Raw genomic sequence first — 13,863 nt, 5'->3', positions numbered from 1 at the left:
CGTCTCCTACCTGGAACACAGGAGAGTCTATGTGACCGCCACTCAGCCATTAAGAGAAAGCAATGTATTCTAGCAATGAATACAAAGCTTCCTCTGACTGGCTGAGTCAGAGATTGTGACATCAGCCCGCCTCTCTTGACTCAGAAAAAGCTTTGTATTCATTGCTAAAATACATTGCTTTCTCTGAATGGCTGAGCGTCGATCAGATAGATGCTATGTTCTGGGTAAGAGACAGGAAATCTTGGCTCCAACCCAGAACACAGTGCTTTATGTAGTCTCGCTACATACAGTTTACACCGCACATCCAGCGGCCTTTAACATTATTGAGGGATATAGGAGGTGGTATCAGAAAGTTTTGAGACTGAAAAGAGAAGATGGCAGCACAAGGCTGCAGGCACAGTTACAAGGAGCATCAACCTTTGTAGGTCAATGTGCCCAGAGGCATCGCCCTGTGTACATCGAGAGCTGTGCAACTGGTGCTAGTATGACCACATACGTTACCACGTCTGCCATTTCATCATGGACAGCAAGTTAGAACAAAATTTAAATTCTGTGTGTAACTGGACAAATCCACTTCAAGAGCTAAAGAAGATTACTGGAAGACAACGAAAGATCAGATCAGGAAGATCTTCAATGAGCTAAACCCCCAAAGTGATCTAAACCATTTCGGCAACTTGTGCATTATGATCGTCGAAGATCAATCAACAACATTGCTGCCATTGTCTGTGTGTCATACACAATAGTCCAGGCAATCCTCACGAGTGATTTGAACATGCGCGTGTTGTCGTCAAGTTCGTCCCCACCGCACGCTGAAGGAGTTCTTGGCAGACTTTGACACAGTCTTTCTTCTGCTCCTGGGTCAGCAGCCTGGGGACACCTCAAACATAAAACACCTTGAACAACTCATTGCAGAATTGCTGTAAACTTGCTGAATCAAGTCAAACGTCTCTGTGGCAGATTTGCCCAGTTTCATGTCGAATTTCATGTTTGCTCTTTGTTCTAACTTGCTGTCCATGATGAAATAGCGGATGTGGTAACGGACATGGTCACAATAGCACCAGTTGCACAGCTCCTGATGTACATAGGACAATCTGTTTTTAGCACACTAAACTTATGAAGGTCGGTGCTCCCTGTGACTGTGCATGCAGCCTTGTGCTGCCATCTGTGAACGTGTTACAAAACTAGTTTTGAAACTTTTTTGATACCGCCTCCTATCTCGTTTGGGCCAGAACAAACTATGTAAAATGAATCAAAGTGCTCAACAATAGCTAGGAGCAGTGATGTCCCCCATATGCTCCCAAAGCCCTGCTTTGTCAGCATTTCATCCTCCTTGCAGATCACTGACACAGGGAAGAGGAGCTGCAGGATCATATGTCCAGACCGGAGCAGGATAAAAAAAAAAGTATACTTTGCTGTGTCCGTCAATAACATCAGAGAAATGGATTTTACGGCAAGTCAAAAAGTATTGAAATGGTTAAATGCAACTTGTTCACTATGCTGTCAGGAACACACAGCTGTTCCATGCATCACCATACTGGAACTTATTTAGGCAAACTAGTATATATCATAGTGGTACCCATAGTATTCAATCACACTTACTCTGCTAGTCTAGGTGAAAAAAGAATGCAAACATCCAATTTATGGCTACAAAAAATGTAGCCCTTGAGGGCTAGAATTTGGTGCAGACCCACTTAAGATATCATGATGGCTTATTGGTTATTAATGTACCCTTACTGTGCTAGGGTCCAAAGTCTGGTTTTCCACCAGGCTCAATCTACATAGAGTTTGTGTATTCTTGGGTTCCCCTTCCCAGCAGGTTAATTCCCTTCCACTGTACTATGTACACAGTATGGGTCCCATGCACGTTGGCTTAAAAAATCGTTGCTTCTACAGGAGTTTTGTGTTCTGCCTGTAGAAGCAGCTCAATGTTATCCTATGTGTCCATGCACATTAGGACGATTATAGGAATGTTTTGAGCTCAGCGTTTAGAGGCAGGAAGAAAAATCCTTCTAGTTTGAGTTTTTGATGGGAGCTTTCTGGCAGAAAGAACGCAAACTCAACTAAACATGGGCAACAGTAAAATCAGCCTGTATATGCAGTAAAGCATGCTTGTTATACTCTGTGGAACCTAAAGGGGTTAATCCCTTGAATTGTATAAAAAGGCTGTTTGATCCTCTCCTCCTTCCACTGTCCCAAATATATTTCCTGATAATACAGAGCTCAGGAACAGGTTGCACATGCTCAGTTTGGTGTGTATTGCTATTGCAATTTTCAGCCCATTTTAGTGTTTGCATCCTCTAACTCCCTGGGATTTATCAAAAAGGGATTAAAACAGTTGTGAAAAACAATTCATATTTTTTATATCATAATGATATAATTCAATGGTCTAATTCATCCCAAAGGTGTTCTATCGGGTTGAGGTCAAGACTCTGTGCCGGCCAGTCAAGTTCCTCCACCCCAACTTCGCTCATCCATGTCTTGTGGAACAGGATGGAGCCATCTCCAAACTGTTCCCACAAAGTTGGGAGCATGAAATGGTCCAAAATATCTTGGTATGCTGACGCATTTAGAGTTTCCTTCACTGGAACTAAGGGGCCAAGCCCAACCCCTGAAAAACAACCCCACACCATAATTACATAGTTACATAGTAGGTGAGGTTGAATAAAGACAATAGTCCATCCAGTTCAACCTGTGTAGGTGTGTGTGGCTGTAATCATCTAACATAGCCCTTAATGTCCTGATCCTTGAGATGTAAGTCTAAGAGTCTTTTGAAAGCCACCATACTACCCGCAGAAACCACCTCTTGTGGTAGACAATTCCACAATCTTGTAGCCCTAACAGTAAAGAACCCTCTTCGTTGCCTGAGGTTAAAACGCTTCTCCTCTAATCGCATTGTATGTCCTCGAGTCCTCATGCAATTCCTTCGAATGAACAGCTTTTTTTTCTAAGCTGAGATCCCCATTAAGATATTTATAAATTGCTATCATGTCCCCTCTCAGATGTCTCTTCTCCAGGGAAAATAAATCGAGCGATTGCAGCCGCTCTTCATAGTTAAGGTCCTCCAACCCCCTAATCAGTTTAGTTGCTCTTCTCTGGACTCTCTCCAGCTCCAACACATCCCTCCTGAGGACTGGCGACCAGAACTGGACAGAATACTCCAGATGCGGTCGGACCAGAGTTTTATAAAGTGGAAGGATTATAGTCTTATCTCTGGAATACATCCCTTTCTTTATGCATGCTAATATTCTGTTGGCTTTGGAAGCTGCCGCTTGACATTGCATGCTGTTGCCTAATCTATCATCAACCAAGACTCCCAGATCTTTCTCCATTTTTGATTCCCCCAAGGGTTCCCCTCCTAATCTCTGGATCTTTGGGATGAATTAGAGTGGAGACTGCGAGCCAGGCCTTCTTGTCCACATCAGTGACTGACCTCACAAATGCGCTTGAGGAATGGTCAAACATTTCCATAGACACACTCCTAAACTTTGTTGAGAGCCTCCCCAGAAAAGGTGAAGCTTTTTTAGTTGCAAAGGGTTGGCAAACTCAGTATTGAGCCCTACGGACAAAGACTGGGATGCCAATAAAGTTCATGTGCGTATGAATAGGCAGGTGTCCCAATACTTTTGAAAAAAAAAATGATATTATATTATATATTACACACACATACGTGTATATATAGATATAGCTGTGTAAAATTGTAAATTGTCAGCGTTATATAAATACCAATAATAAACAATCTGTGCGTTTACCTGCATTTAGAGAAAAATATAAATTCTCTTACGTCCTCCGACAGTCGCCGCCCACTCACAAGTCTTCACCAATGGGTATTGACCTTTTCTCCGTAGGAGTAGCTAGGCAACAAGAATTGTTAAAACAAAGCTTTTAACATAGACACACCCCTAGGGGCTGTCCCCTCAGTCAATACCTCCCTACACCAGCATTCCCAACTCAGTTTGACTTTGCCTAGCTTAGGAGTAGCTGGCTATCCTGTGCTGGGGCTCAGTCTCAGCCTTCTACCCTTTCTTTGATTTTATTTCAAGTATTTTTCTCTTTTCCTTGCTAGCTGTTATTTTGTCAGCCTTAGCTTAGGGATCTTCTGATGAAGAATCATCATGCGGAGCTGGGTCTCGGACTGGCCGCCCTGGATCCCAGGGCTGAGAGCCAGATGGATCCCCAGCCTGCCATCGAGCGTTCTGCTTAGGTTTTACCCTGGCACATTGAACGACCCATCCCTGTTCGCTGCAGGGATGCTGCCTGTGAGGTGGCTACCTCACTGGACGCCATGACTGCGGTCCACAAGCGTCCTGGCTGCGGCACTCCCTGTCTGCCCTGATAGCGGTTTGTCGCTGGAGACGGCTCCCCACGCCATCTGGTACGGTAAGCACCTTCTGTGTGGGGACCTTTTCTGTAGGGGTGTCAGTCTGTGGCTGTGCATTACCCTCCATGTCTGTGTAACTGCGGGCTCCCTGTCTGATCCCTGTGTGGCTGCAGTGCCTGTGGGCTGCGAGGGGGGGCCATCCTGCTCTGCTCTTTATTATGCTCTGGGTGCAGTTTGTGTGCAGACATGTGTGTGTGCGGCGATCGCTGCGGCGATCCGCCATTTTATTTGCCTGTATACTGTGACCGGCCCTGTCCCTATGCAGCGCCATGTTTTGGCGCCATTCGCCGCCATTTTGGCGGGCGATACTACTCATGCACATGGCGGCGCCATTTTATTGTAGCCTTTTTCTCTCTGCCGAGCGGCCATTTTGCTGGAGCCTTCCATAGGCTATATCAATCAGTCAGCATTGCATCACTTCCTCTTTCCCCGGGAACAGCGATCGGTGGCAGCAGTCTGGTGTGCTCTTTCCAGGTTTTTACCTTTCTGTCCTGTCATTCCTTGCTCAGTATTTGTCTGTCCCTGCGGGGTCAGTGCATACAGCAGTGTGCGGTGGGCTGCGCTCGCCGAGGTTTTAAAGGGCCAGTACCTTTATTACTTTTCTGTACTGGGGCATGGATTCTCAGGATAGCAAGTTTTCCCCCGCCCTGGTGGGGGACCAGGGGGCTGCTGCACCCTCCGAGGGGGCCGATCTGACCACTGTAGTGGCTTCCTTGGTGTGTCTCAGGTGCAGATGCTGCTGGCTGAACGATCCGCAAAAAGGGCCAGGTTATACATTTCCTCTGATTCAGAGGGCGATGTGGCTGCTGTGGCTGGCGTACCCTTCTCAGGGTCCCGCTCATCTTTGGACCTTGTGGGGTCTGAGGGAGAGCCTGAGGTGGAGGGGGTTGATGTTTCTCCCCCTGGCTCGCCTGAAGAGCTTGCACTCATGAATGAGCTGATTGCTTCCATAAAGGACACCTTGCACCTGGAGGATGAGCCTACTCCTCCTGCTACGATGTCTGCTTTCGGAACACAGAGGGCTCGCGAATCAGCGCAGGTTTTTCCCTGCCCTGCTGAATTTCACCATACGGTTAATGAACAGTGGCGCAATTTAAAGAAGCCTTTTACTGTGCCAAATAAGTTTAAATTGCTTTATCCGTTTGCGCCTTCCACCGACGAACGTTGGTGTGTGGCGCCTCCGGTGGATCACGCGGTAGCCGTTTTGAACAAAGCTACTGCGGTGCCCTCTGAGGATACCCCGGTTTTCCAGGACCCTACGGACAGGAGAATAGAGTCTCTTGCCCGTCATGCTTATATGGTGGCTGGTTCTATGCTGAAGCCTATTTTTGCTTCCATTATGGCGGCACAGGCTATTGCCGATTGGACCAAGATGCTCAGGCGCACCTTGGCGGCTGATTCCGCTCCGCCTACCACGTTGGCTATGGTGGACCAGATCCATCAGGGTGTCATGTACTTGTGTGATGCGGACTTGAATTTAGCTCCTTTGGCTGCGCTCCTGTCCAGCGTGGCGGTACTGAACCGTCGTCTGATTTGGCTGAAGAATTGGTCGGTCAATCTTCTCGCAGGACGCTGGCGGATTTTCCCTACGCGGGGTATCGCCTTTTTGGCGAGGCTTTGGATACCCTGATAAAAGGGGTTACGGGGGGCAAGAGTACTCTCCTGCCCCAGTCTTTCAAGCATAAGTCTTTCCGTGGGAAGCGGAATTCCTCGTCTAGGCCCTCTCAGGGGTCCTTTCATGCCTTTCGGTCGCAGTCCAAGGGCCAAGGCTCCCAGAAGAAGCCGTGGGCAGGGAAGCAGAAGTCTGGCCAGTCCGGTTCGACTTCCCATACCACTTCCGCCTGAAGGGGCGCCCTCACCCGCTTCTGGGGTGGGGGGGGACGTCTACGCGGTTTCCTACGACCTTGGCTGGCCCGCGTTCGGGACAGGTGGGTTCAGGAAATCGTTCGATCTGGTTACAAGATCGAATTTCTCTCTCGGCCGGCGGGCAGATTTTTTCCCTCAATTCTTCAGCTGTCTCCGGAGCGCTTGCAGGATCTGCACCTGGCGGTGCGGGCCCAGGGGGTGGTGGTTCCGGTGCCTCATCGTGACAGATTTCGGGGGTTTTACTCAAATCTGTTCACTGTGCCCAGAAAGGAGGGCAAAGTGCGTCCGATTCTGGACTTGAAAGCTCTGAACCGCTTTGTGCGGGTTCGCAAGTTTCGCATGGAATCCCTGCGCTCAGTGGTGGCTGCCCTGAGTCCGGGGGAATTCATGGCCTCCATCGATCTGAAGGATGCGTACCTACACATCCCCATTTTCGAGGGTCACCAGAGATACCTTCGATTCGCCATTGCGGAGGATCATTACCAATTCGTGGCGTTACCTTTCGGTCTCGCTTCGGCTCCGCGGGTTTTTACCAAAGTGTTGGCGCCGGTTCTGGCCCTGTTACGAGCACAGGGCATTGCTGTCTTGGGGTATCTGGACGATATCCTGATACGGTCAAACGCCAGTCAGAGCCTGGTGACCGACCTGTCCACCACGATGCGGACTCTGCAGGAGTTCGGTTGGACCATAAACATTCCGAAGTCGACTCTGTGTCCTTCGGTTCGCCTTCCCTACCTGGGAATGATTCTGGACTCTGTCCAAGCGAAGGTTTTCCTACCGGAAGACAAGCTTCGGACTCTTCAGGACAAGGTCAGGTCCCTCAGGGACAACCGGCACTCGTCTCTCCAGACATGCATGAGATGTCTAGGTCTAATGGTCTCGTCTTTCGAGGCGATCCCTTTTGCCCAGTTTCACACGCGGGGTCTCCAGGCAGAGATTCTGACCGAGTGGGACGGGCGGCCGCAATCCCTGGATCTGCGGATCTCTTTGAGCCACGACACCAGAAGGGATCTTCTGTGGTGGCTCCAGTCCCCGGCGGTGTCGGGGAGCAAGTCTTTTCGTCCATTGTCGTGGACGGTGCTCACCACGGATGCCAGCCTGTCGGGCTGGGGTGGTGTTCTGGGCGTTCTGTCCGCCCAGGGAACTTGGTCGGAGGAGGAGTCCTCCCTCCCGATCAACATTCTGGAATTGAGAGCGATAAGGCTTTGCCTTCTGAGATGGACGGACCAGCTTCAGGGCCGTCCGGTTCGGGTTCAGACGGACAATGCCACCGCGGTGGCCTACATCAACCACCAAGGGGGCACCAGGAGTGCCCGAGCGGCTCGGGAAGTAGCCGACATTCTGTCTTGGGCCGAGACGCACGTCCCGGCGATAACGGCAGTTCACATTCCGGGGGTGGAGAACTGGCAGGCGGATTATCTGAGTCGCCAGACCCTGGACCAGGGAGAGTGGTCCCTTCACCCGGATGTCTTCCAGATGTTGTGCGCGAAGTGGGGTTCCCCGGATGTGGACCTGTTCGCGTCTCGTCTGAACAACAAGGTGGAAAGGTTCGTGGCAAGGACGCGCGATCCTCGGGCAGATGCCTCAGACGCGTTAGTGGCGCCCTGGCATCAGTATCATCTGATGTATGCCTTTCCACCGATTCAGTTGCTGTCCAGGCTTCTTCGCAGGTTAGCCTCGGAACCGCACACGGTGATTCTGGTGGCGCCGGACTGGCCTCGCCGGTCCTGGTACGCAGACCTCGTAAATCTGGCGGTCGACGCTCCGTGGCGTCTGCCACTTCGAGAAGATCTCCTGTCTCAAGGGCCGATATTCCATCCTGCTTTACAGTCGCTGGCTTTAACGGCCTGGCTGTTAAAAGCCAGGTCCTGAAGGATAGGGGTCTCTCCCCTGAGGTCATTCCCACTTTGCTCAAGGCTAGGAATGCCTCTTCAGGGAAGATTTACTACCGTACTTGGAAAGTGTATTTTGCCTGGTGTGAGTCCAGGGGGTATTCCCCTCGCTCATACTCGGTGTCGAGAGTGTTGGCTTTTCTTCAAATGGGCGTGGACCAGCGTTTGGCGTTGGCCACGATTAAGGGTCAGATTTCTGCGCTGGCCGTTCTCTTTCAACGCCCTGTGGCATCTAATTCATGGGTTAGCACCTTTGTTCAGGGGGTGCGACATTTGGCCCCTCCTAGGAGGGACCCTTTACCTCCATGGGACTTGAACTTGGTTCTGTCAGTGTTGCAACAGGCTCCCTTTGAAAAGATCAGGGAGATCTCGTTATCTCTGTTGTCCAAGAAAGTTGCCTTTTTGGTGGCGATCACTTCGGCTCGCAGGGTGTCGGAGCTGGCAGCTTTGTCCTGCAATTCTCCTTACCTGGTGGTCCACAAGGATAAGGTAGTCCTGCGGCCTAACCCATCTTTTCTTCTGAAAAGGATCTCGGAGTTTCACCTTAATGAAGACATTGTCTTGCCTTCGCTCTGCGCGAAGCCTAAGCATCCGAAGGAGGTTGCCTTACATTCCTTGGATGTTGTCCGGGCGATCAAAGTTTACCTGTCGTCCACTAAATCTTTTCGCAAGTCGGATTCCCTCTTTGTCCTTCCTGAGGGACCTCGGAAGGGCATGGCGGCGTCGGCTGCGACCATCGCCAAATGGATCAGACAGATCATTGAACAAGCCTATGCCTTGAAGGGGAAGGTTCCTCCCTTCCCTGTGAAAGCGCACTCTACCAGGTCTTTGAGTACGTCTTGGGCTTACCGTCATCAGACTTCTGTGGCCCAGGTGTGTAAGGCAGCGACTTGGTCGTCCGTTCACACCTTCTCAAAATTCTATAAGGTGGATGTTCAGGCATCGGCCGATGCCTCCTTTGGCCGTAAAGTTCTCAGTGCGGCAGTCTCCTAGGGACCCTTGTTTCATGGGCCCTTGATTGTTGGGGTGTTTTACCCCTGGGTTACTTGTTTTTCCTGGGTTGTTGCTCCTGTTGAGCACGTTTTTCCTGTTGCCCAGTTGGTTCTCTTACTGTGGTAAGGTTCCTTTCTCTGATGTGGGTACTGCGTTGCCTTTCTACGGTTGCTTCTCCCACCCCTCATGTCTACACTACTTTGGGACATCCCATTGGTGAAGACTTGTGAGTGGGCGGCGACTGTCGGAGGACGTAAGAGAAAACGGAATTTTTGTAAAATCTTACCGTAAAATTCCTTTCTCTGAGTCCTCCGACAGTGGCCGCCCCCCGCCCCTCTTTTGGGGTTTTTGTGTACTCTTACTGCTATGCTACCAAACTGAGTTGGGAATGCTGGTGCAGGGAGGTATTGACTGAGGGGACAGCCCCTAGGGGTGTTTCTATGTTAAAAGCTTTGTATTAACAATTCTTGTTGCCTAGTTACTCCTACGGAGCAAAGGTCAATACCCATTGGTGAAGACTTGTGAGTGGGCGGCGACTGTCGGAGGACACAGAGAAAGGAATTTTACGGTAAGATTTTACAAAAATTCAGTTTTTGTTTGTCCAGTGGCAGAATAGAGAATAGATACTCCGAATGCATGCAAACATGTAAACGCAAGTACATTTAAATGCTGGAAAATTTGATTATACTTCCCAGATAAATTATCCTACATTTAAATAACCTAAACCCAAGAGGCTACAGTGAATGTAAAGATATTGTTATTGTGCATAGTCGCCTATAAGTCAGCAGTTTGTCATTATTAGTCTCTAAAAAAATAAAAATAAATTAAAATTGCAGATTAAGACCTTACCATTTCTTAATGCTGCCACCAACGCACATATACAGGTATCCAGAAGATTCCCGCCATAGTCCAAACATATGAGGTCACAGTAGAGAACCCACGCCAGCTGGAAACAAAACAACAGTGAGTCTTATGATAGTCTACTGCTGGTCCATGGCAGGAAGCACCATGACCTATAAAGGTTTGCCTTCCATTCACACTAATATACACACACTCATACCATACGAGTGTTAAACACTTCCAGCCAGTGAGAATACTGTGCACCAGAATCCCAAAATAGTAATCCCATATAAGATCTTACATGCACACAGATACTTTGAAGCAGATCTCCAAGAATAGAGACATGGCAGCATAGTGGTCAGCAGTGCCGTTGGGGTCTTAAAGCTGAATTACAAGTTTCCTGTTTCTCTAAATACTTTATTTGGGCCATTAGATTTACAAATGGTGAGGCTGCTGTTTGTGTTGCATCATACTGTAGTAGCATCAGATACATACAGCAAACAGCACTGTATTTGAGCAGCAGTATGGGTGACTTCCTGCCTGATGCCAAAACAAAAATCAGCCTGATTGCTTCACACCCATTTAGATGAAGCCTTGTATTTTTATTAATGAATACAAGGCTTCCTCCGATTGGCTGATGTGGAGATTGTGACCTCATGCACCTGCCTCTCCACCTCAGCTGCCTCCCAGGACCAGGATCATGAGAATTCCTGGAAGGCAATGGTGACCTATCCCTCCCAGTAGGCAGCTGTAAGGTACTGGCTTTGTTACCAGTGTGGCAGGAAACCAGTAAGTGAAAAAAACAAATTTAAAATGTACCTATATAATGGTTTATGCATCAGAAGCCAGCAATGTGTTTTCAATTCAGCATGCATCTGTTTTTTGTGTGTGTCTAAAGAAAAAAATCTGTCTGTATTGCCTTTCAGCAGGAAGATTTTACCATGCAAAAAAGAATAGGATTTCTGGATTTGCGGTACAGTGACACAGACTGAACAAATGCTTAAGTCATGCCAGTTATGGAAGGTTACTTCGTGGTTGGCTTCTGAAATATATGAAATACTAAACACAAAGAAGAAGCCATCCTGGAAGATGAATGCCAAGTGCAAAAAGTATTGTGCATTACTGCTACATGCTATTCACTACATAAGTGACTGCCCTAATTGTACACTATGTGACACGATGCAACAAGTTCCAGCCAGGAGATAGAAGTGAGGAAACAAGAGTACATGTGAAAAACAAAAACACACAACCATACTTTGCCACTTTCAATGCACAGGTCTTCTTTCAGTATCATCTGTGAACTAAACACAAGAAATACAAGCAATATTATTATTATAAAGTGATGTGACCAAATTAAAGCCAAATTAAACTTGCTTAATCCACATTAACCTTTTTTACTCCTTACGCTGATAGCATTTGTAATTGGATAGGAAGGTAGATTATATATACACGTTTAAAACTTTTTCCCTAGTTTCTGGCCTAAGCCAAAATTATGTAAAACATCCCAGGAGTCTTCACAGGCATTTTATTTCTTTCATATGGAGGGGAGGAAGGGCTTTCCTTTATTAACCACTCTCCTGCTGCATGTTTGAGCTAAGGGCAGATGGGACGTAGTGATGTCATTGTGGCTCGGCCATTCAAGCAGCCGCAGCCCACCAACTTGGAAGGGAGACCGGGTGAAGATAGAAGCCTTTGCAGCGGTGACAGCGTGCCTCTTAAAAGGTTTGGTTTGCAGCAATGAATACTAGCACATTTTGCCTTTGCCTTGTGGGGGGAAACTTTTTTTTTCTCAAAGAGTTTATTACTGCCTTAAGATGGCCGCAGCTATAAATGCTAGGTAAATGCTTTTCAAAGTGATTTCTCAACAAACTAAAGCCCAAAGACATGGAAGGATGGGTGAGTTTGATTTGAAAAATAAAAATTAATTAGTGTTTTCAGTTTGTAGTGCTCACTAAAGTAAAGATCCTCTTTATTAATGTCACACTGGCGATTTATCAAGCAATTTAAAAGGGGTTGTAATACTAAAAATTTTACCTTATTGCATTTCCTGAATTGCATTAAGATTAAAAAAAAATTAGGGCTTTTTGAGCCCCCCCTTCCCCTTCAAAACACTTACCTAACTCCTGGATGGATCCAGTGCTGTGCACAGCTGTAGTCTTCTCTCCTCTCTCCCTCTTTACACAGGGACTGACAGGCAGAAATGGGAGCCATTGGCTCTTGCTGCTGTCAAACCCAGTGCGAAGGGAGCAGTGGTCGTGGTCTGAAACAGTGTGTGTCAATAGATACACATCCCGGCTCGGGATCGAGCCCCGCACACCTGCCCTCATAGGAAGTGGTTTGCCGTGGGGTCAGACAGAAAAGAGGAGAAACTGACAGCACCAGCAGTGAACCCCAGAGGAGGAGGTTCAGTAATGCTCTATTAAACAGAGCAGGTTCGGGGGGGGAAAAATTTTTTATTTTTGACTAACCGTAAAATCCATTTCTCTGATGTTTATTGACAGACACAGCTCCTGATTCTTCTTACCATTGGGTTATACTGCCCCCTACAGGAGTGGGACACTAGGCAGGAAAAAGCTTGACTACGCCAATGGGCAGTCCCAGGGAGTATACGCCCACACTCAGCTATAGGCACTCAGTTTTGTTACAAGCAGTGTCAGAAAAAAGCCAACTCCACAGAGGGGTGGGTGCCATGTTCGTCAATGAACATCAGAGAAATGGATTTTACGATAGCAGAAAAAAAAAAATTCCCAAGGCTAACCATAGCCAACCAGGTAACATGGAGCTCAACCAAAACAACTGGAGCTCACCTGAAAAAAAAAAAAAAAACAATACACTCTCAAAGAGGACCAGGTCCTCTAAACAGCAGCCTGCAAAAACTTGCAGCTAAAAGAAGCATCTACAGATGCCAACACATCCACTTTATAAAAAAGTGTCCACAGATGACCAGATGGCCGCTTTGCAAACCTGCATCACTGATGCCTGATGCCCAGGAGGAACTAAGCACCTGAGTAAAGTGTGCCTCAACAGGGAAAGGCCCTGACCCCTAATTGAATAGGCCTGAATCACTGTGTCTGATTCATCTGGAAATGGTCGCAGCAGAAACATCCAAACCCTTTTCAAGGTCCAACCGCGAGTACAAATAGTGAGTCTGGCTTTCTAAAAGACTCCATAGCTGCCAGGTACACCCCAATTGCCTGAACCACACTCAGGGAATGCAGAGCAATTTCCTTAGGATATTTAGGCCTGGGACATAGGGAAGTCAACACAATGTCTTCATTCAAAAGGAAATCAGAGACAACCTTTGGAAGGAACAACGGACAAGGAAGAAAAACCACCTTAGCTCTGTAAACCAACAGGTAAGGTGAACGACAAGACAACGTCGCCAGCACCGGCACCCTGAATGCAGAAGTAATAGCCACCAAAAAGGACATCTTTTGGGACAACATAAGCAGGGGAACCTCCCGATATTTTCAAAGAGAGATTCCTGGATAACTGACAACACCAAATTGAGGACCCACAGCGGTAATGGAGATTGCACTGGAGGAACCAAGTGTTGAGCTCCCTCGATAAAGGTACACACCAAGGAAAGTGTGGCCAATGGAAGTTGAAAGAAAACTGCCAAGGCCAGATGCTGCTTAACCAACTTGACCTGTACCAGAGAGGTCCACGGATCCAGAAATCAGGGAAGACATCCCCCCACCCCAGATATGGGTGAGGGTGCCCCTTAATGCAGAGGAAGCCTTGTCCGCAGGTCTGGAAGAGCCCCTCATGGTTTGCCAGATCAGGTCCTCTTGGAACCTACAGGGAAGGTCCTGAAGGACTTTTATCCCTTGAGGGACGAATAAAGGCCTCTCATGAGCCGAGAAGAAGGGCCCACGTCTACAACAGAGCTCC

The 13,863-nt window shown here is 47.9% G+C and overlaps 1 protein-coding gene across 1 annotated transcript in view; it reads right to left on the bottom strand.

The window, feature by feature from the left end:
- EXOSC8 (exosome component 8) overlaps window positions 1–13,863 on the bottom strand; it is a 72,706-nt gene that overhangs the window by 23,890 nt on the left and 34,953 nt on the right. Inside the window, exons 7-8 of the mRNA XM_082246894.1 lie at window positions 11,225–11,270; window positions 9,979–10,075 (exon numbers count right to left, since the gene is read on the bottom strand). Of these exons, the coding sequence (XP_082103020.1) occupies window positions 9,979–10,075; window positions 11,225–11,270 (143 nt within the window). The remainder of the gene's footprint in view (window positions 1–9,978; window positions 10,076–11,224; window positions 11,271–13,863) is intronic.

The sequence above is a fragment of the Pelophylax lessonae genome (assembly GCF_965119305.1).
Source record: "Pelophylax lessonae genome assembly, chromosome: 2".
NCBI lineage: Eukaryota > Metazoa > Chordata > Amphibia > Anura > Ranidae > Pelophylax > Pelophylax lessonae.
The sequence above is the reverse complement of the archived record's forward strand: the minus strand, read 5'-3'. Positions and strand labels throughout refer to the sequence as shown.